General features: G+C 42.0%; 1 protein-coding gene across 1 annotated transcript in view; it reads left to right on the top strand.

The window, feature by feature from the left end:
• The first annotated feature begins 858 nt into the window (after window positions 1-858).
• ATP10A (ATPase phospholipid transporting 10A (putative)) overlaps window positions 859-21,079 on the top strand; it is a 244,694-nt gene continuing 224,473 nt past the window's right edge. The window contains exon 1 of the mRNA XM_019525228.1: window positions 859-1,425. Within this exon, the coding sequence (XP_019380773.1) occupies window positions 986-1,425 (440 nt within the window). The 5' untranslated portion in view covers window positions 859-985. The remainder of the gene's footprint in view (window positions 1,426-21,079) is intronic.

The following is a 21,079-nucleotide window of genomic DNA, read 5'->3' as shown; positions in this document are numbered from 1 at the left end:
CCCACTTTCGGGTGGCCACCTATGGGTTGAGAAGTGCGGCACTGGGGTTCCTCCCGGCCTTCCTTTTCTGTGCCTCCACGAAAAACAAGGCATCCTCCCCTTCTCAAACAGAATCAAGGGCAGCAGCTAAGGGGCGGGGGGATGCAAAGCACTGGACCTCTTGGTTCAGAGATGACACCTTTATTATACCAACTAAGAAATCGCAATAAATAAATAAGATTTTTTTTCTGCAAGCTTCCCGGATGGGGAAGGAAGCATTCATGATGGACACTAGTTTAACAAGCTGGAGGAGAAGGGAGAATGAAAGAGAGGGATGCGGGGCGGGGGGAGCAGCAGCTGGACCCAGGCACTGAACACGTGGCTGCATCAAGGCGGGAGAGAGCTCCCTGCGCGACTGGCGGGAGCTCTGCGCTGCTTTCCAAGTGACGCTTCCCAAATCCCCTTCCTTCTCGTCTGTCCTTGCCCCGTCCTCCCCCCAGAATAAGGCTGCCACGGCGCCCTTCCTGCCCCTCCCAAGGATCCCGGGGCGCGAGTCTCCCGCGCTCGTCCTTGCCCGCCCGCGCGGCGGAAGCGGGCCGGCCCGGCGGGGACATGACGTGTCAGACAAGGGCACTTTGTGCGCGCTCCTCGGCCGGCGGGACGCTCGCGCAGCCCCAGCCCCTGCGGCACGGAGCAGAGGGTAGAGCCGGGCCGCCAGCAGAGAGAGGGGGCCCTCCCCTCCCAAAGCCAGGAGGAGGAGGAGGAAGGGAGCTGGGAGCCAAACAAAACAGCTAGAGTTTGAAAGAAACCGCCCCCCCCTCCTCACCTCCTGGCTGAGGGGAAAGGGAAAGTGAGGACTGAGTAAGCTCCCGAGGATGATAACTTAGTGGAGAGGAGGGAGGGAGGGCCAGCTCCTCACTTTCCTCTTTTTTTCCCATCCCTTGGGACGTGTCTGCACCGCTGGAAGAGGTCAGGCCTCGACCCTGTTGCTTGAGAAGCAGGAGAGATGGTGGAGGTGGCAGAAAGCAGAGGGGATGTGCCCCCCGTGCAAGAAGAGGCGAAGGAGCGGAAGAAGAAGAAGAGGAGGAAGAAGAAGGACAGCAAGACACGCACGGTGCGGTCCAACCTGCTGCTACCTGGGCCAGAGGCTGAGAAGCCCAAGAGGAGCCCCCTGGCCAACAATCGCCTCAAGACTACTAAATACACCGCTCTGTCCTTCCTCCCCAAGAACCTCTTTGAGCAGTTCCACCGGTTGGCCAATGTCTACTTTGTCTTCATTGCGCTACTCAACTTCGTGCCAGCTGTGAATGCTTTCCAGCCCGAGCTAGCCTTGGCCCCGGTGCTCTTCATCTTGGCTGTCACTGCCATCAAGGACCTATGGGAGGATTACAGTCGCTATCGCTCAGACAAGGAGATTAACCATATGGAGTGCCTGGTCTACTGCAGGTGAGAGTGCATGTTGCACACGCTGGTGTTATGGGAACTGGTGTTAGGGTGAAGTTTTGGGGGGAGGTGTAAGGAAAACCAAAGTCAGTGCAGTACCTCTTACTAAAGGGCATCCGGGGAAATGTGGAGCTCTTTCGTGCCAAATTGGGGCGCTCTCCCTCCGGTTGCTTGCCCCTATGAAATGTGAGAAAGTGCGTAGTGAGAGGACGGGAGCAAGCAGGTCTTCTGATTTGTGTTTTGTTACACTCCTAAGCTCAGTTTAATGAGAACGTTCTGTTATCCATGTCCTTGGCTTGTCTCCCACATGCCCAGTTTTCCCTGGTCTTCACCCAGAAGTTTTGATGTTCCCAAAGTGTTGTGGATAAACTGTACGTGCAAGTAGAAGCTCTCATTCATTCATCACACTAACATAGTGAATTACTGAATTATATGTTGGTAAGCAAAGCTGGTGCACATGTGTGTGTGTTAAGGCAAGAATGGTGCATCACAAAAGGAATTAATTCACTTACTTTGGAAGTGTTTGATTTGTAAGTATTTATGAGAAGTCTTTATAATGTAAATGGTCAATTGTGCCAGCATATACTTTGGACCAGTATAGTCTTTGCTTTAGTGAATTTTCATGTTACTCTTTGCTGTTTACTGAACAGCAGGTAGAGGCCAAAGATTTCTGTGTGTGGATTAGTTACTGGAGTGTTTGGATTACCGAAGTTCTGTTGGGTTTGCTTTTCTAAAGGATGTGAGGTCTGCCTGCCATCATTCAATATTTGTTTTTAGCAAAAGCCACTGATTTATCATTGTCAAGTGCCATTATCCACTGTAAATTTGCTAATTTACAGCACTATTGGTGGAATTTTTGTTCTCTTTTTCATCTTCTCTTTTTGGAATGAAAGTTTGTGTATGTTCTAAACTGTATTTTTAGACTAAATCTTCAGCCTCTGGGAATCAGCACTGAAGTTGCTTCCACTGATTCCCATCAGCCTGTACAGTGGTTATCCCACTGAGTCTGTTCTGGTGGTACAGGGGATGTGCTCCATGTTTTAGGAGAGCAGGCTTTGCTTCTCCATCTGACGCTGCTGGTCTTGCAGAAAGGACAGCAAAATGAAGCAGGAACATGAAGTACATATCAGGCTTATATTCTTATTTCCAAATGTGTTTGGGAGAAATCCTTCTGACAGATCCCAGCATACAGGGGAGACAGCAACTCTCCCATTGCAAGAACAGGCATAGTTTAAAAAAAAAAAAAAAGTACTCCCAGCTGGCTGTATTTTTAGCATTCAGCAAATTGTCTTGTATTTCTCATACAGCCAGCTGTGAGTACTTTTTGACTATGCTTGTCCTTGCAGTGGGAGAGTTGCTGTCTCCCCTGTATGCTGGGATTGGTCAGAAATGTTAGGGGTTTTTTCCCCCATCTTTAGATATCAGTGTGTGGGAAAGACTGGAGAAGGATCTTATTTCATATACTATAAGTACATTCAAACACACATAAATAAATAGAACACGGTCTCTTTATGTGTGTGTAGTTTCTTTCTCTGAGTAGTTCTGCTTTCCTCAGTAAGGTAACTTTGGAAGTAAAGTAACAGTCTGAAAGAGAGTAGCAAATGCAGGCCCTTACAGAGCAAGGTATACTAATAAAAAATAATAATCTACACTGCAAGGCTAAAAGGAAAATATATATATACTTATTATTGAAGCTGTTTGAAAGCCTTAGTACTAACCTGGGACTAATTTTCCCCAATTTTCCTTTTGGAACTCTCTTTACCAAATAGGCAAAGGCAGTCCTGGTCAGTCCACCTGACAAAATTTATACTACCTCCTGTTGAGATTCCCAGCTAAGCAATTAATATGTTGCATTTTATGATCCTCACCATGAATTTTGTCACCAAATGAAAGTTAGAATTAGTACACTGCAGCAGTTAGGAACTTTCAAGTTGCATGTAAGGTGATTTAGTTGGGAGTGTTTTGGATAGCCTTTGAATTAGTATCAAGGGCTACCTAATCCACTCTTACTAGTGTGGTAAACTTGAAAGTGCAGTCCTGGTCAGTCCACCTCACAAAAAAGGGATCTCTAAATAGAGGTGGAGGTTGGATGCTCTTTGCTAGAAAGTTACTGTTTCTTTAGATGAAAGCTAAGATTTGCAAAAATCAGCATGACTCCAGGAGCTGGAGCTTTAACAGCTGTGGTGGGTATAGAGGGATACATATTAATATCATGAGAGCTGGAAGCATGAGTTTATTTTGAAGGCAGAGAGAATGCCAAATGAACAAGTGGATGGATTTTTTTTTTTGTTTGTTTCCCTGGAGGTTCAAAATCAAGATATAGAGGGATCACTTTGACACTTACTCCATGGAAAAATTTGAAGGGTAAATGTCATCTAGATAGATTAATGTAAATTAAATAATGATATTATTTTCTGTGTCTCCATTCATTTTTTTAACTCTTTTTTTACTATACCTTGAGCCAGTGACTGTACTCCTGCAGCTCATGTTATGGAGAAAGTGCTTTCACTTCTTGACACGTATGCCTCCTTCACATGGGTAGGTTGATGGGACAGGGAGAAAGGTAGATAAGGTAGAGTGCAGCAGTGCATGTAGCTCCCTTCCCTAATGCTCAGGGATGCCTTGAGGGGCAGGATCCCATCTCTGGAGAAAGGAAATGGTTATATTTTGTAATGTATGGAAATGTGGTTGCCACGCATACAGGCACTCTCTGCAGTATCAGTTACTTCTAAGGGGGTGGATAGCTATGTGATGTGCCATGTTGCTCTCGGCATCCTTCCCATTTTGCCTATATAATGGGCCTTAAATATTTTAAATATGTAGTAATGCCTTTCCTACTGAAAACTTCTGAAAGTGCATCACAAACAATTGTGTCCACATACCACTCTGCTGAAAATGGCAGGTAGCAGGAGGCAACAGGTTCACAAAATATTCAACAACCAGAGGCAATGGTTGCTGCCTAGATGTACACTTTCTTTTGTGTTACATACCACAGGACTGTAATGACCATAAACCCACCCAAAAACTGAGTCTTACTCTGTAAGGGTTTAATAAATTCCATTTCAGGTGAAGATTCAAGTTATCTAGACAAGCTTGTCTAACCTCAGTTTAATGCTTTATTTCCTCCTTATTAAACACAAATAGTGGCCCTTAGCATAAAATATGTGGCTTTTTTATGTAAATTTCCCAGGTATCAGGAGTGGATAGACTATCCATTATCCTGGGTTTCTGCTGCTGTAGAAATTAAAATGGTGCCTTGTTGCTAGGTGGCAGAGGAACAGCCTATTTGCTTTGAGTAACTGCCACCCTTGGGAAACGGTGGACATACGACCCCTATACTGATGTCACTTAAACTTCTTTATTTTAATGAGGGCAGGGGTTTGTGTTCCCCCTGCCCCCATGGTAACTCTACACCAGTTTCAAATAACTTACTCCACTGTATGGGCTTAAGTCACATGTCTGATCCTTATTTATGTTGGTATAAAGGCAGAATTCACTGATGTACAAATGTTGTGCAACCAGGCTCAGAAAGAGTTGTGCAAAGCAGAGGGAATTGTAATGATGGAAAAAGTCTACTGGCTTCTATGCCACCTTATCTGGATAGGGCACCAGTGGGATGGGAGCTGTAACTGTATTAGTAAAATTCATGGGTTGATCCAGGGTTTTGAAAATAGGGACACAACACAACACACACATTTTTCTCCAGTAAAAATCAACTTGGAAGATTTACTAATCTGCTAGGGGCCTAGGGTCTATTACTCAATTTAAGGTTGAAGCAAAAACAAATATAACTTTACATGATATAGTAAATGAATGTACATTCCAATACACTCTCTTTCTCTCTCTCTCATATAGCCAGAACAAACTAGGCAAAAATAATGAAAAATGTTGTTTCCTTAGTCTTATAGTTTTTGGAATTAAATGTACTTTTCCTTTTCATATTCGTAAAACAAAACTTAACCTTCTTGAGCATCTTGACTTGCAGCCAACATCTCACTGCAAGTTATTTTCACACGTGAGTTAATGTTTTTAGCTACAGTTAAAAACTGTCTGCAGGGTTGCAAAATAGAAGTCACATTACAAGGAGCAGGTAGCAGACTGCAGAGGAAAGGACAGCTAGATTAATGGTCCTCAAGACCATTAAAAAGGAGAGAGGATTGTTAACACCTGTAGAATGAAGAGTTTAGAAGGAATTGGGTAAATTACAGTGAGCCATTAAATCAGTTGACTGCCTCACTGCTGTCTGAATTGAAATGTTGCTGCCACTGTCAGGGAGTTGGTTTTAAACTTTGGGTAGAGCAGGAATCAAAGGGAGAGGGCAGTAGCACCACTGTAACTGCCCTGGATCTACCCTGGGTAGCATGTATGCAGGAGGATCACTCTTCTCTATTGGACAATTCAGAATAGGAGGAAATATATTACCCATGCATGCAAGATGCTAAAAAGCTGAAGTGTGACTTATACTTTCCTCAGAATGTGCTGCAGTGTAGGCTTCTGATCACCTTTCCTGCTAAAGTTGCTAGTGTCAGGGGAATTGTGATGTGTGAAACTTACATGGCAGTGGAGGATGATGAAACACATAATAATGGTATCCTGTTCACAGAGAACTATAGAAGTTGTGGAAGCTTGGTGAATATTTTGCATAGTCCTTGCACAGCTATTGCTTTTTGGAGCCATTCGGCTAATGAAGGCCAGGGCAGGGAATCAGGGCAGATCCAAGGAAAAGTGCAGAAGTACACTCATATTCCCTTTCCACTGTGTAGCAAAGTGAGCTCTCCAGGAAACATGCTGGGGGCTGTCCCTGGCTTTGCCTGGCATCCTGTGCAGTCGCTGGAGAGAGGATCAAGCCAGGGATAGTGGCAGCTGGGGTACAAACCCCTGGCACTGACCATGAGGGAGAGTGGAATGGAGAGAGGGAGGCACTAAAGTCATGACAGGGGGTTGACTTGGCAAGGGCCGACGCAACAGCTGTTAAGTCCAGCCAGGCAAACTAGAGACAGGATTCCCCTGCAGCCTCTCTCCCTCTCCCCCACAGCTGCTGTGCATTAGACATAACCTTGTGGAAGGATTGAGCCGTGTTCCCACTTGGCTAAATTGAGTCAGGGCCTGATGCAGCTGTGGGGGGCTGGGGCACATGGTAATGGCCCAGCTGGGGTCTGGTACAGCTATGTGGGATTGGGTCCTGGGCAGGTTGGCCCTGTGTGGCTGCATCAGGGCCCCAGCCCCATGCAGCTGCATCAGCACCAGCCAGGCCACTTAACTGCAGCTGGATCAGGCCCCACCTGGGCCAGCACCATGTGCTGGATTAGGTCCACAGACTGGATCTGACCCACAGATGCACCTGGCCCTGCTCATCTAGCCCATGGATTGAAAAGGTCAGGCACCACTGATTTAGAAGGTTCCCAACATGATTTTGTGTTTGTGTCTGTATGCCGGCACATCTGGTGAATACTCTCACATTCACCTCCTCTTAGGTCCCTTCCAACCCTAATTTTCTATGGTTCTGTGATTCTATTCCTGAACCTATATGAATTCATGATGATATACAGCCCTTAGGGTGAGATGCTAGTCCCATTCTGCCTCTGATGAGAACGGTACACAATACCACCACTTTAAAACATTCAGGCAGACCAATCACAAGCTGGAAGTTGTTTAAAAACAAATTATTTCAAACTTGGACTGTCCCAGCTCTTGTTTCCAGCTTCTGGCTATGGAGAGGGGCATGAAAATCCAACATTATCTTATTACTCGGGTCCATTAGTTCATGACTCAGGCCTTATGTACAGTGCCCCAGCATGCCACAGAGATTAATCTTCCCAGGTAGTAAAATGCAGCAGGTAAAATTATGGCTTATAAGCAGCTTTGCTCATCTACATTAGGATAGATACCTAGGGGCCAGAAAGAGATGGCCTAAGAGACCACCGTAACTCCTGGATAGAATCCCTACCTAGGGATCTACATGGTAGTCTAGAAATATAATCATATCCTTTATAAAAACAAGCGTACAACAAAGCTTAGATAGTTTCTGTAGAATTTCTCTGCATCTCTTAGGTACCATTGCTTTTACATAGCAAAACTCAAGTAGCTGGAGAAGTTGGCCTGTGCCAGAATCAGCTGGTAGAAGAGAATACTAGCTCTTGGCTCATTTTCTTCCAGACCATGAATGTTACAAAAACACTTGCATGTAGAAAATCTATCTGACATAAGTCTTCTCTGCTTCCCATTATTCATGGTCAGCATGACAAAGAGACAGCAGCATCCAGAGGGATACATCCCTAGTCAGTTGAGGAAGGATATGGATTCTAGTTCCAATCCTACTCTACTACTCTTCACATTCAGCTTTTTAGGTAAAGCTGTCACTTGCAGAGGAAACTGACTAATCCCAGGTAGCTTCTTTTTGAATCTGAGACAGAAACTCTTTGTCACCAGAAAAAGGAACAGAAAGTAAAATTCTTATGGTAAATGACTTCCTGTATGGTTCTCTTCTACTCGGGTTGGTTACCCTTAAGTCTAGGGGCAGTCAGAGAAGCTAGCAACAGCACAACTCACCAAAGAGGGAATTGACAAAAGGGCAGGGGACCTAGGATGCAGAGGGGAGGGCCAGGTCACCATGTGGATCTGCAATTTGCTCTGCCCTGGTGTCTCACACTGTCTGTGTGGGTTTGCCCTGTATTTCTTCTCGAGGGCTAAAAAACTATTCCTCTGGGTTTCTCCATGCTCATGCTTCCTTTTCCCCTTCTCTTGTGTTTCATTGCAGGAGGCTAACATCTAATATAACAGCCTGATTTTTTTGAGGTAATAAGCACTTGCAGTCCCCACCACAGGTCAGTGTGTGATGAACATTCCCAACACCCTCAAGGAAAAAAAACCCTGGTCAGAAATTTTGATTTCATAGATTGTTAGGGGCTCAAAGGGACCTTTCAAGATCATCGGGTCCAGCCACCCTTAAATCTTAAGAGTTCACATCCACAGGAGAAACAGTACATCTGTAAATAGGAGACTATATCTTAGCAGTACTTTTACTGTAGCTAAAAACATTTGAGCAGGCACTGAAAACCAGTCCTTGGTTTCGAACATAATGCTTCCCCCCCCCCCCCCCCCCCGAAAAAAAAAAGCCCTTATCTGACAGTATTTCATCAATGTTGTTTAGACTCAGTTACAAAATGTAATCCCCTACTGGATAAGTACCAATGTTATTATTATAATCTTTATTTATATAGCACGTAAATGTACATGGGGATTTGCAGCAATATATTGAAAACAAGACCCCTGCTTAGAAGAGCATTTAAGACGTGTGCTCTTAGACCAAACTTGGTTCTGCCAAATATTTGAGAACAGCAGCAACGTGTGTACATTGGAATTATTGTGACAACATTTAAATGTGTGATCTGCATTTTTGCTCATGGTTAGTGGGCACTAAAGACCAAACAAAAAAGCCACTTCTCTTCAAGTTGCTGATGAAGAAAGAAACAAAATAAATGTGTTTGTTGTAGTAAAATCCCATTTCAAATTTTGATGATTAGTGCACAGTAATTAATTCTTACCAACTGAAACGCCCAGAATGCAGAAAGGCTATGAGTAGAATGTGAGAGTATTCACCAGATGTGCCGGCATACAGACACAAACACAAAATCATGTTGGGGACCTTCTAAATCAGCGGTGCCTGACCTTTTCAATCCATGGGCTAGATGAGCAGGACCAGGTGCATCTGTGGGTCAGATCCAGTCTGTGGACCCAATCCAGCGCGTGGTGCTGGCCCAGGTGGGGCCTGATCCAGCTACAGTTAAGTGGCCTGGCTGGTGCTGATGCAGCTGCATGGGGCTGGGGTCCTGATGCAGCCACACAGGGCCAATCTGCCCAGGACCCAATCCCACATAGCTGTACCAGACCCCAGCTGGGCCATTACCATGTAGAGTAGAATATGAGAACAGTTTACCCCGCATCCTCTTTTGAACCCCCCTTCGATAGTTTAAGGCCGCTATTAAATAACCTCTCAGTCTTCTCTCCTGTGGACTAAATAAGTCCAGTTCCCTCAGACTGTCCTCATAATTCATATCCCCATTTTTGTTGCCCTCCGCTGGACTCTCTCCAATTTGTCTACATCCTTTCTGTAGTGGGGGGCCCAAAACTGGACACAGTACTCCAGATGTGGCCTCACCAGTGCTGAATAGAGAGGAATAATCATTTCCCTTGACCTGCTGGCAACATGCCTACCGGTGCAGCCCAGTATGCTGTTAGCCTTCTTGGCAACAAGGCCACACTGCTGGCTCATATTAAGCCTATTGTCCACTTTAACCCCCAGGTCCTTTTCTGCAGAGCTGCTGCCCAGCTAGTCAGTCCCCAGCCTGTACTGGTGCATAGGCTTGTTCTGTCCTAAGTGCAGGACTTTGCACTTATCCTTGTTGAGCTAAATGAGATTCATTTTGGCCCAATCCTCCAATTTGTCTAGGTCACTGAATCCTAGCCCTACCCTCCAGCATATCTACTACTCCCCCCAGCTTGGTGTCATCTGCATGAGTCTAAGGGTAGAAGAAGCCTGAAATGCATGACCAGAAGTACAAGTTATTATAGCTGCATAGGTCCTTCTGTAAAAATTTAGTAGGATGCAGATTTTTGGTGGAGGCTCAGCTTCAGATGTGTGGCATTTTCTAAAGGAACTACAGACTAAGGCTAAATACAGACAGTCAAAAAGCCTGATACTGAATTGATTTAGTCTTCTCAGGTTAGTCTAAGCTGCAAAACCCGATAAGTAAGTGAACAAACATTCACTTCTGATTCCGGAAATGCAGCGATATGCCTGGCCAGGAGCTAGGGAGTGCTAGAGCATGCCACCCTGCTCAGCTGGAGTAGACAGTTTGGGCCAAGGCTAGCCCACCCACCCTGTGAGGGGAGCTTGCAGGGGAGGCGTAAACCTTCCTGGGATGCTAAGGGACTGAGTTGACTTGAATTTGGAGGAGATCTGGGACAGAAGTTCAGTGAAAGGATTTTATTTAAATCTGTTAAGTCTGATACTACATCCATCCAGGTTTATCTTAAACCAGTTTTGGCCGTTTTGAAAGCAGTTTGTGTGCACTGAACTTCTGTTGTGTTGAAGATTTGAACCAGTTTCTGATCACTTATACCAGTTTATGAGTAATTTCTGCCCCTAGCCTAACTGTGGTCTTAGAAGCTTTTGTGAACATTCTCTTTATGGTGACTGCATAATTAGTTCTGTTGTGATTTCTTGCCCTTCTCTGTGCTCTTTGGACACAGCATTAGGGAACTCCTTATGTCCAAGAAGTTAAGGGTAGCTCTGAGATATCCAGGTCTGCTGCAGACACTAGCGATAACACTGAGACTCTCAAAACAGATGCAGAGCATTAAGGGGTGAGGGTTTTATTTTTATATTCCCATCAGTATTTGGGAGAGGGGATGTAGCTTTAAGATTATTTTAAAAATGCTGTCATATTTCATCTCCTTTCCAGGAAAACAAGGACACTTTTCCAAGAGTCACTTCCCCAGACTGAGTTTTCAAAACTTAAAAATGACTTTTGGTTGCATGTGAATCCAATTTTTCAGCCTGAAACTGGCATTGGGGTTATGAATCTGGTTCCAGGGAATACCATTGTCTTGGGTCCTTTCAGCATGAGGGTTTTTTCTTTTTGCAGGTCAAGCAAATGTACAAGCAAAAGTGACACTTAAAATAGCAAGCTTAGATTGAAAAAAATATATAATACAGAAACATTTTCTTCTTATAATGACAATTTTGAATACATGTATGAAGAGAAACAGAGTAAGTTTGAAATCCAGTTTGAGAAAGGTGGCACATGCACTTTAAAATGCATGGGTTGTATCTTTATCTTTCCAGGCCACATAGCCCAGGGAAAGGTGAGATACGGGCGTGATGCCTTTAAGCGACCTTTATGCTTTTATGGATCTAGGCTGCTTTAAGGGTCAGACACTGGGATATATTAATCTGCTTGATTTACAGCATCCGCTTCAGGGCAATCCACAGGCTGTGTTGCAGCCCAGAAAGGCTCTGTAGTACTTTGACCTTTCTCTGCCCTGGACTAGTAACAGAGTGCTAGCTATGGTATATGGGCAGGGAGGAATGGGAAGGGAGAATCCCTCTAACTGCAGCTTTCATTAGATAACACAATCCTATTGTTTTGGAGTTTTTTTAGCTAGGGAACCTAAAGTGCACAGGAAACAACTCTGAAAAAATGTTGTTATTTCAGGACTCACAAAAATGTATCATGGTACCTACAGAAAGTGACCATCCACTGGAGAAGTGATTTAACCCACTTGACCTTGCAAGCTGCTATATACCCTTTGCTCTTACTAAGTATTTTCTTCCTCAGTGTCTAAAGTAAAGCAGATGTTGATCTTTGCCTTGGGCATCCCTGTACCCCTAAGAATTAATCCTAAGATAAGGGGACAGTTCTGCATGGGCAGGGGAAGACTTTGTATCATAGAAAGATGGGAAATAGCTTCTCGAGCCTGCTATCAAAACCACTCGATTGACTAATTTTTTTTTGCATGAGATAGACCTACAAATGGGTGGGTCTGTCAGGAACAACAGCCAGCTTCTGCATCATGAGAAGGCTCTGTTGGAGAGTTGTTTTAAGCACAGAGATTGCTTGTTTTGTTTTTATGTTCTGGTTGCCTAGAAATACTGACCTACTTCAAGGAAAATTTAAATGCTTGCCTGTTGTTCTTTCAGTGATGGTGTATCCCTGGCATTATTTTAGCAAAGAGCATATGAGAAAAAGTTTCTTAAAATATTTGATTTTTTAAAAAAATTATAAAAGTACCTTTTTATTAATTTAGTTTTTGACCCTATTATAAAAGCAGTTAAAACTGTTACATTAGTGTCTTAAGGCCTGGGTGTATGGCATACTTTATATTAATATAACTCTGCCATCCTTTGCCAGTGTAACATTAAATCTGCCCTAACACTGTCCCACAAAAAAACAGGGGTAGACCTGCATTAGTGTCAGTTAAACTGATGTACATGTAATTTTATGCTTATTTCAGTAGCCATTTACTGGAGGCAAATGTCTTCCCCTCCCACCTAATGGCAAGGTAGTGTAATAGTGCCTAATGTCTGCAACTGTCCTAGGAGGGATCTTTTTAGCATCTGACTAGGATGCACATCTGTCTTTTAGTGTCATTTACATAAGTGTACAAAGCCAGTGTAAATGGCACACAGCAAACATGGAGAGTTCAGGCTGCTAAATTTGACAATTACCATGTCAATTTTCCCACCTCAACTGAGAATATTAATGTTTCTTAGTCCAGTACCCTATACTGGCAAGGTTTGTTGATCTCTACCTCCAACAGAAATTCAGTCAAAATATTTATGTCAACACTTTCTAAGTGAGGCTCCTAAACTGAATTCAACCATGGGGCTTGAGGGTGCAATGTAATTTCTGCAAATCAGGCACAAAAATAAGTGGCCTGATAGCAGATTTTAATGTTTTACTGTAAATACCCTTCAAGCAACCAAAAATTTAGCCAGAAAAAGTAAGAGAAACTCATGCAGATCAAAAGTAAATGGTATTAAATCAAATCTAGCCAGTTAAGGCATGATATTGAAATTATAGTCCAGCCATATCCAGCCTTCACTTATGTCCTAAAAAATGGTTTGCCATCTTTCACTAGAAACTTTCCTGTGCCTGCTTTCTTTTTTCCTTTCAGAATTAGTTTCTGGGTTGCACGTGGTGTCAGCTGTTTCCTTTTGTGCCCTTCTTGTTGATAAACCTGTGCAAATCTGTGAAACGAAAACTTGACATTACATGTCCTAGCAGGAATGAAGGCATTGTTTGGGGTTTTTTCACACCTTAACTGTGTCTTCACACTTTCAAGCATTATAGCCTCTCTTTTTTGGCTTCTGATACCTACTGCATGTTCTAATTTTATTACTGTTGTATGTATGGAATTCTTTTCCATTGAACACACAGGTTCTTTGCTCTCTTGACTTTGTGTGTACAACTACCTGCCTTTCCCATAGACAAAGGTTGCTGGCTATAAGTCATCTGAAATATTAATTAGACGTTCACTGACCTGCCAGTGTATTACTTGATGCAGTTTGTGAGTTCCTGTCTTGAAGAACAGACAAAAAGGGACTAGATTTTAATTCTATCAGCAGCCCAATGTGAATTTTAAACACCAATCTATAGTCTGTCCTGCTGTTTTATGCTAAATTAACTATTTAATAAATACATTTTAGAAATAACCCATTAGTTATGCTCTGATGAAAGTGTTAATTTAACCTCAGCTACCTTTATCTCAAACTATATTCTGCCTTCAGTGTTATCCATTAACGTGTTATTCACACTTTTGCATCCTATTTACATAATTTACCTAAAAGCTAAGAAACAATGGAAGCATTTTGTTGTTAATTATTTTCTCCATTGAATAGCTGAAGATATTTACAGATGGTTAGAACTTCAGTTTGCCGGTAAAAAGTGGGTAAACTTTTATCTTTTTGATGCAGCTCACTTTTATCCTCAAGCCATAGTTTTAGGGTTTTTCCTTCCCAGACGCATAAGTTAATGTAGCATATGCTTGATTCAGCAATACTTATGTCACCTTTATCTGATTAACTACTAAGTCAACTAAAAAGGATTAATATGTAACACATCCTAAAAATACCAGGCCTGTATGTGTTCAATATGCTCATTGCCATGTTACAAAATAGAAAATGAGGCTTTGATATGGAACGGCTTAAAATCTTCATAAGTTATGTGCAATGTTTTCTTATGCTGAAGGGCTAGGTAACAGGGAATGGACATTTGAGTTAGGATGAAATCTTGGTGCCAATCAGTGGCAAGAGTTCATTGACTTCAAGGGTAAAAGCCTGACCCTGTTTCTCTTTTTTTTTTTCCACTGCTGTGCCTGAATTGTGTATCAATGCACGTGAATTATAATACATATTTTGTGTGTGTGTGTGTGTGTGTGTGTGTGTGTGTGTGTGTGTGTATATTATGCGTTATAAAATACAAATGCATGCAATATGCATTAATGTCCTTTTATCAGCTAGGTAGCCTGTAGCACCCTATCCTGATGATGTTCCCTACATTCCTCACTTATGTTACTTTGATTACATTACTGACATTTAGCTCTTCATGATATTTCAGATTTAATACACTGCCTCTCTCTTACTTTTAATCTTCCTTCATTCCTTTTTTTAACTTTTCTTTTTTTCCTTTTCCATTTACTTTTGGTGGTGTTCACTCTTAATTTCCTATCTTGTTTCCATGATACAGTAATCACTGTAAGTAGGAGTTTTTATTTCTGGTTGATCCTCAGGTGTGCTTTTCACACTGCAGTTTAAGAATAAAATCTGTGCCAAAGCTGAGTTAGCTATCACTTGTGATAATAGTAGGGTGACATCTTATTCTTCTTGAGCCTTAGTTCCCCTCGTCTAGCTAATGATCCATAACAGCTACTAACATGGAATGAACAGTACATGCAGTCAACCAACTTGAATAATACCACATTACCTATAAACTAGATTTCATCTTTAGAGTTTGAGCACTGTTGTATAATATATATCATTGTAATTTCTGTGAAATGTCTTGCCATTGCAGACCTATGGGTCAGGAAAATATATATTTGTCCACCACAAGGAACCTAAAGCCTATCAGGCAATACTAGAACACAGTTTTTCTTGCCTAAATGTTTTTCACCTTCCATACCGCTACAAAATACCCGATCATTCTAAGTAGCCCTGAAATGTAACCCAGGGGGAAAAAAATAACCACTGGATTATATTCATCTGGAGTGATGGTTGGGTATTTTTAAACTATAAAATTTGATTCTAATCATAAAGGAGAATTTCAAACTATAATCATCAAAATGATGATTATGCAATTCTTATTAGGGGTAAAGTATAAGTCAAAACATGGGTCCAAATCACTGTTTGTTCTCCGACAAGAATGATGACAGAGTCAATGTGAGTTTTAAAGACTTGTCTTTCTAAGCACACAGATTCAGGGAATCTCCACATTTTAAAATCTTTGAGAAACTCTTTGAGAGTCAGGTCTCTAAATCCTAAGAAGAGGTTCTGAATTCACAGCCAAATTGTAACTTTTTTCCCAAAAGTTTATTTACCCCAGTATTTAGTTTGGCTTTAGGGGTTTATATAATCCTTACTCAGTTTTGAGGTACTTAAATCATATCCCCTCTCCACTGGCTTCTAAGCTGGAAACTTTCCCTTCTGTTTCTGGCAATCTTGGACCCAGCTGTTTAAACGCCATTTTTTAACACCAGCAGTAACTGTTTCATTCAGTAAGTCCCGTCTTGTAGTTATAACAGCATCCCTGTGGGTTGTCCTATCTGGCAACTTCTGGAAAGCATTTGCCACTGGCCAAATTTATTTTAAGAAGTGCCTCTAATGGTGAAAGAATTCTTCATGAGGAAAATATCCTGTGTATTTGTCTTTTACCATGGGGGAAAAAGACTGAGGAACATCTGCCATGTTGGAATGCTGAAAGCTTTATTCTCACAGCTAGCTTAGTTGTGCAAAGCCTTTTTAAAAAGCCCGTTGATCAGAAATAAGGACAATATACTCCTTGAAATTCCTGTTTACCTAATAAACATCTCCCTTCCAGCCCCTTACAATTTGTGAATCTGGATGTAATATCTTTTCAAATGCATCTAATCTCTATTTTGGGCAAACAATTGGCTCTAACAGTATCCTATACTGGTTAGTTCCACAGATTAAGATGGTTTTATGTTTCATATTGTGTCTCTTAACTATGTGCGCGAGAGAGTTAAAAAAAGTACTTGATTGATATTCCCTATAATATTCATTATGTTTTATTATTGCCATTTTTTTGCTTCTTAATTTTTGCCATTTTTATCTAGTGAAAGCGTTGTGCTATGTAATACCTAGAGCAGGGGTGGCCAACCTGCAGCTCTGGAGCCACATGCAGCTCTTCAGAAGCTAATATGTGTTTCCTTGAATCTTTGCACGAGCACATAGTGACCAGCTTCCAAATGGTCCAGCTCCTAATAGCTTCCAAATGGAAGCTGGTCACTGTGTGCTTGTGCAAAGATTCATGGACACACATGGTAACTTCTGGAGAGCTGGATGTGGCTCCAGAGCCGCAGGCAGGCCACTCCTGACCTAGAGGAACTCATGAACCCATCCCAAAAGGGGTGGGTAAGTGGGTGTGGATATGTGGTGTACATGTTGCTACTCAAGAAATCAATTCCTTAGGAAATTGGAATTGTAGAAAAAGTGTTTTGGGGGTTTTTTTTTGCCTATTGATTGGGTATTGAGCTGTTTATAGTTGCTCAATACCCAATCAATAAGCACCCCCCCCCAAAAAACAGTATATATACATGTGTGTGTATATACACAAACACACGCACAGTATACATTTGTCTTCTCTTATTCATACTGTGTAGCCTGACAGTTGCTCAATGATTGATGCTGCTATTTAATTTAAAGCAGTAAGACCTCATTCCCAAGGTGCTGACAGGACTGCTTGAAGGGATCTTGGAACCATGGGCAATAATATTTATAAAGTCGTGGGAGACGAGTGAGGTTACAGAGAACTAAAAAAAGGCTTATAGAGTTCCCATCTTGTAAACCTTAATGCAGTGAATACAATGTAATTGGACTTTAGTAAGGATTTTGATAAAGTTCAATGTGACAGTAAACTGGAGAAAGATGGGTTAGATAAAATGACTGTATTTACTCACATTCAAGATGATGTTCCTCACCCCTCCCAGTCAACATGGGGGAGGAACAAGCTTTATCTTAGATTTGATTACTGGTCCAGGGCATGAAGTAGCTAGCTCTGGCTACAGCCCTGCCTGCTGTGGACTGGGGTGGCTCATGAGATAAGTGAGGGGTCTTGTGGTGGGGGGAGTATGGGGAAGACTGCGTGGTGGGGGGCAGAAAGTAGGGGGAGGCAGCAGGGGAACCCTTGTTGCTTACCTTCAGCTCCAGCTCTGGCACCAGCCCTGTTGGGACTGGAGCTGGCACCACTGTTCCTGCCTGTCTGAGCTGAGTCAGGGGCAGGGCTGCTGCCACTGATTGCTCCAGAGCTGGAACCAGGGCCTCCAAGAAGGTAAGCAACAGGGGATTTCAGGTGACAAGGAATATAGGTGGCAGGGATAACAGCAGCAGGGGAACAGGCAAAGAGGAAGGGTCTATCCCTGCACCATTTAGATTCTATACATGTAAAATTATAACAGATTTGTAATATTCCATGTATAGAATCTAATTATTTGGGGGGGGGGGCTTAAATTTGAAGTCATCTTGGATTCTGGTAAATATGGTGCTAACATTGGCTCAGTAACTGCCCACAGAGGATGGTTATAAATGGTCTATGTCAGAATGTCAGGAGTTTTAAAGTAGGGCTCTCTGCAGGGTGTGCCTTGGGTCTGGCGTTAACACATGTATGCATTTCTTTGGATATGGGAACAGAGAGGTTCCTGATCAAGTTAGCACATGACACAAAACAGGGGAGTATTTCTAACACTTTGGGGGATAAGGTTAGAATTCAAAAGGATCTTGATAGATTGGTGAGCTGGGCTAGAGATAACAGAATTAAGTAGTTCAGTGCTACACCCAGGAAGGAATAATTAAATGCACAAATACAGAAAAGGAGAACAGGCTGGCAAAAGCATTGCTGGAAAGGATATGGCAATTTGATGGCTCACAGGCTGAACATGAGTCAAAAATATTATGTGATCATAAAAAGCATAATTTTGGTGGCATTAGGAGTATTAAGTGAGACATGGGATCTGATAGTACCACTTAAGTCACCAGTTGAGTATTTTGGGCAGTTCTGGACTCCCCAGTTTAAGAAGTATATGTAGAAGTTGAAGAGTATCCAGGAGCAAGTGACAAAAAAGATGAGTTGGAAGGAAAGCCACAGGAGAAAAGATTGAGATACATATAGCTTGCAGAAAAGAAGATTAAGGGGTGATACTACATGATAGCAGTTTTCCAATATCTGAGTGGCTTCCAAAAAGGAAGGGAACTGTTCTCCCTTGCCACAGATAGCAGGACATGAAGCAGTGGTTTAAATTGCAGCAAAGTAAAAGTAGATTAGAGTTCAGGAGAAACTTGCTTACTGTTAGAACAGCAAGGCAGTTGAACAGACTGCCCAAGGAAGTTGTAGAATCTCCTTTACTGGAGGTTTTCAGCAGAAGGCTGGGTAAGTATTTGACAGGGGTAATTTAGGAGTAACGTTTCTGCATTCATTTAGCAGATGACCCTGGAAGTCTGTTTCAGCCCCGTGATTCTATGAGTATCAATCTTTAGAACTTCAGCAATGGCTCAAAAGCGTGCTTGGTTTATGAAAAAGCTAGTCAAAGAGATCCATTAATGTCAATGAGAGTTGTACAGCTAAATTTAACTTCCTGGGCACTGTTCCAGTTTTATCACAGTGAAACTGGTGGTAAATTTTAGTTGTCACTTCTGGCAGTATACCCAATAGAGTGTCCTTAGCTAGTTTTTGGTGAGGGGAAAGAAATGGAATTAAGAGAGTACTTCTGCAAGTAAAATATTTAACTGACATTTATAAGTCAGATAGGTTTTACCACATCAACACCAGGAAAATTTACCAGTTGATTTATGAGTCTTATAAAGAGCAGCGCAAAATATACTTAAGTTTAAAAGGTTGAAATGAAGTAGACATAAACAAGTACAATTGAATGTTGCGTAAATTGTACTGCATTTTCATCATGTCTGTAAAGAATTTAAACAAGCTAAAGGGAAAGAAATTACTGAGCTCTTATAGAACAAAAAAGCCACTCATACTAGTCTTTAAGAGTAATCAATAGGTGTTACCTTTGGTATCCTAAAGTTCTAGGGTAAAGCATCTACCCTATCTAAAGTCAGTGGCAAAATTCTCATTGACTTTAACTGAGCCAAAATATAACCCTTAACTTTTTAAAATATGTTCTTTGGTAGCCCAATACTTTATCAATGTTTATAGCCATATATGTTGGTACCTTTATCATCCAGAATTAAATAGAACAAATGTGTATGCACTGTTTCTAGCCAAGTGCCATGCAGTCTCCTTTTTTTCCCTTTTAAAAAAAATCTGACTGTTGGGTCACTGTTCTTAAATAAAAGTGCAGTTTGGATTCTAAAACTATATGAGTAACATTAACGGGGGGTGGCTTTTATAGCAGAATGTAAATTAAAAAACATTACAATGAAAGACAGGAAGTTTGGACATATAAATATACATGCTTTGTTTACATAGGCACAACTCCTAAATGTCCATATGTGGCATTTTAGTTTGCATGACACTTAATCATTTGTTACCCAACGTGTTTTAAATTCAGATGCTCTACTCTTTAGAGGTGGGGTAGGTGTCAGCCTCTTGAGTCACAGAGTCAGAATGATGAAGCACTAAAGCTGCAACTCAAGGTGGATATTGCCCCTAGCTTACACTGTTGGGAGGAAATAAAATAAATTGACCTCTGTGGATGTGAAGTCTTCATTTTCTTGCACTTCTGGATATTAAAAGAACTGTTGGGTATTTTTTAAACAGCATTTTCTTAAGTGTTTATGATTGTCTATAATAGTCCTGGAAGCAAATATTTTTCTCTTACCAATGTTGTCCTTTTTACTTGGCAGTCATTTTTATTTGTATTTTTTGGTTTGGGGTTTTTCTTTTTTCCTTGAACCATTTTGGACAGAGCTGAAATGAGCTGTGATGCTAGTCCCTAACGCACACCCACACACCCTGAATTTACCAAAACAAAGTTATTTTTTCATCAGCATCAGTAAGGCAGGGTAATATGATCTTTCAACCATATTTGAATGGATATAGGATTGAAAAGGATCAAGGAAATGTGAATGGTTCAGATGACGCCCAACTTACTTAGGTTATTGAGGTCCTTTCTCAGAAAGAGAAACAAGAGACAATGTGTTTTATGATATTTAAGGCTAGAAGAAACTATTAGGTTATCTGGCCCAACCTCCAGTATGTCACAAGTCCTCAAATTTCAGTTATTCCAGTAATGAATCTAGTAATTTGTACTTGAATAAAGCATAACTTCCAGAAAGGTCTTCAGTCTTCATGTGAAGACATCAAAGATAGAGGATATGTCCCTCCTGTTGATTGTTTCTTTCAGTGCTTGTTTGTTTCCCTGTTTAAAAAAAATGTTTTTTATTTGAATTTGTCTGGCTTCAGCTTCCAGCCATTGATTCTTGGTATGCCTTTCTCAGCTAGACTAAAGATCCCCTTTGTACCCAGCGGCATGTCTACACGTGCAATTAATATGACTCGGTAAACTCCAGCACATATCACTGGAGCACCCTTGTACCCCAGCCAGCGCCACTGCAGCATGTTGAGGTGGGGCTAGCTGGCAATCAGCCATGCATTGAAGCACCCTCGTGCCTCAGCCAGCTCCATCAGTGTCAACACGTGTGTTGCTGTGCAGTAAAAAATCTGCAGCAGGATAGTACTTGTATTTAAAAGTACTAACCTGCAGTGGAGTTTATTAGTTTACTGCAGCCTAATAGGACCACACATGTCTTTAAGAAGAGGCTGGATGCCTACCTGGCTGGACTCGTTTGAGTCCCGTTTCTCTTTTTGGGGTTTTTTGTTGTTCTCCCGCCCTGGCGGGGGGTCGGGCTAGAAGATCTACTAGGTCCCTTCCGACCCTTAATCTATGAATCTATGAAACTATGTAG

Source organism: Gavialis gangeticus, unplaced genomic scaffold (genome assembly GCF_001723915.1).
Source record: "Gavialis gangeticus isolate Ggan-Ray unplaced genomic scaffold, GavGan_comp1, whole genome shotgun sequence".
NCBI classification, from domain to species: Eukaryota; Metazoa; Chordata; order Crocodylia; family Gavialidae; genus Gavialis; species Gavialis gangeticus.
This window is presented reverse-complemented; position numbering and strand designations above follow the sequence as displayed.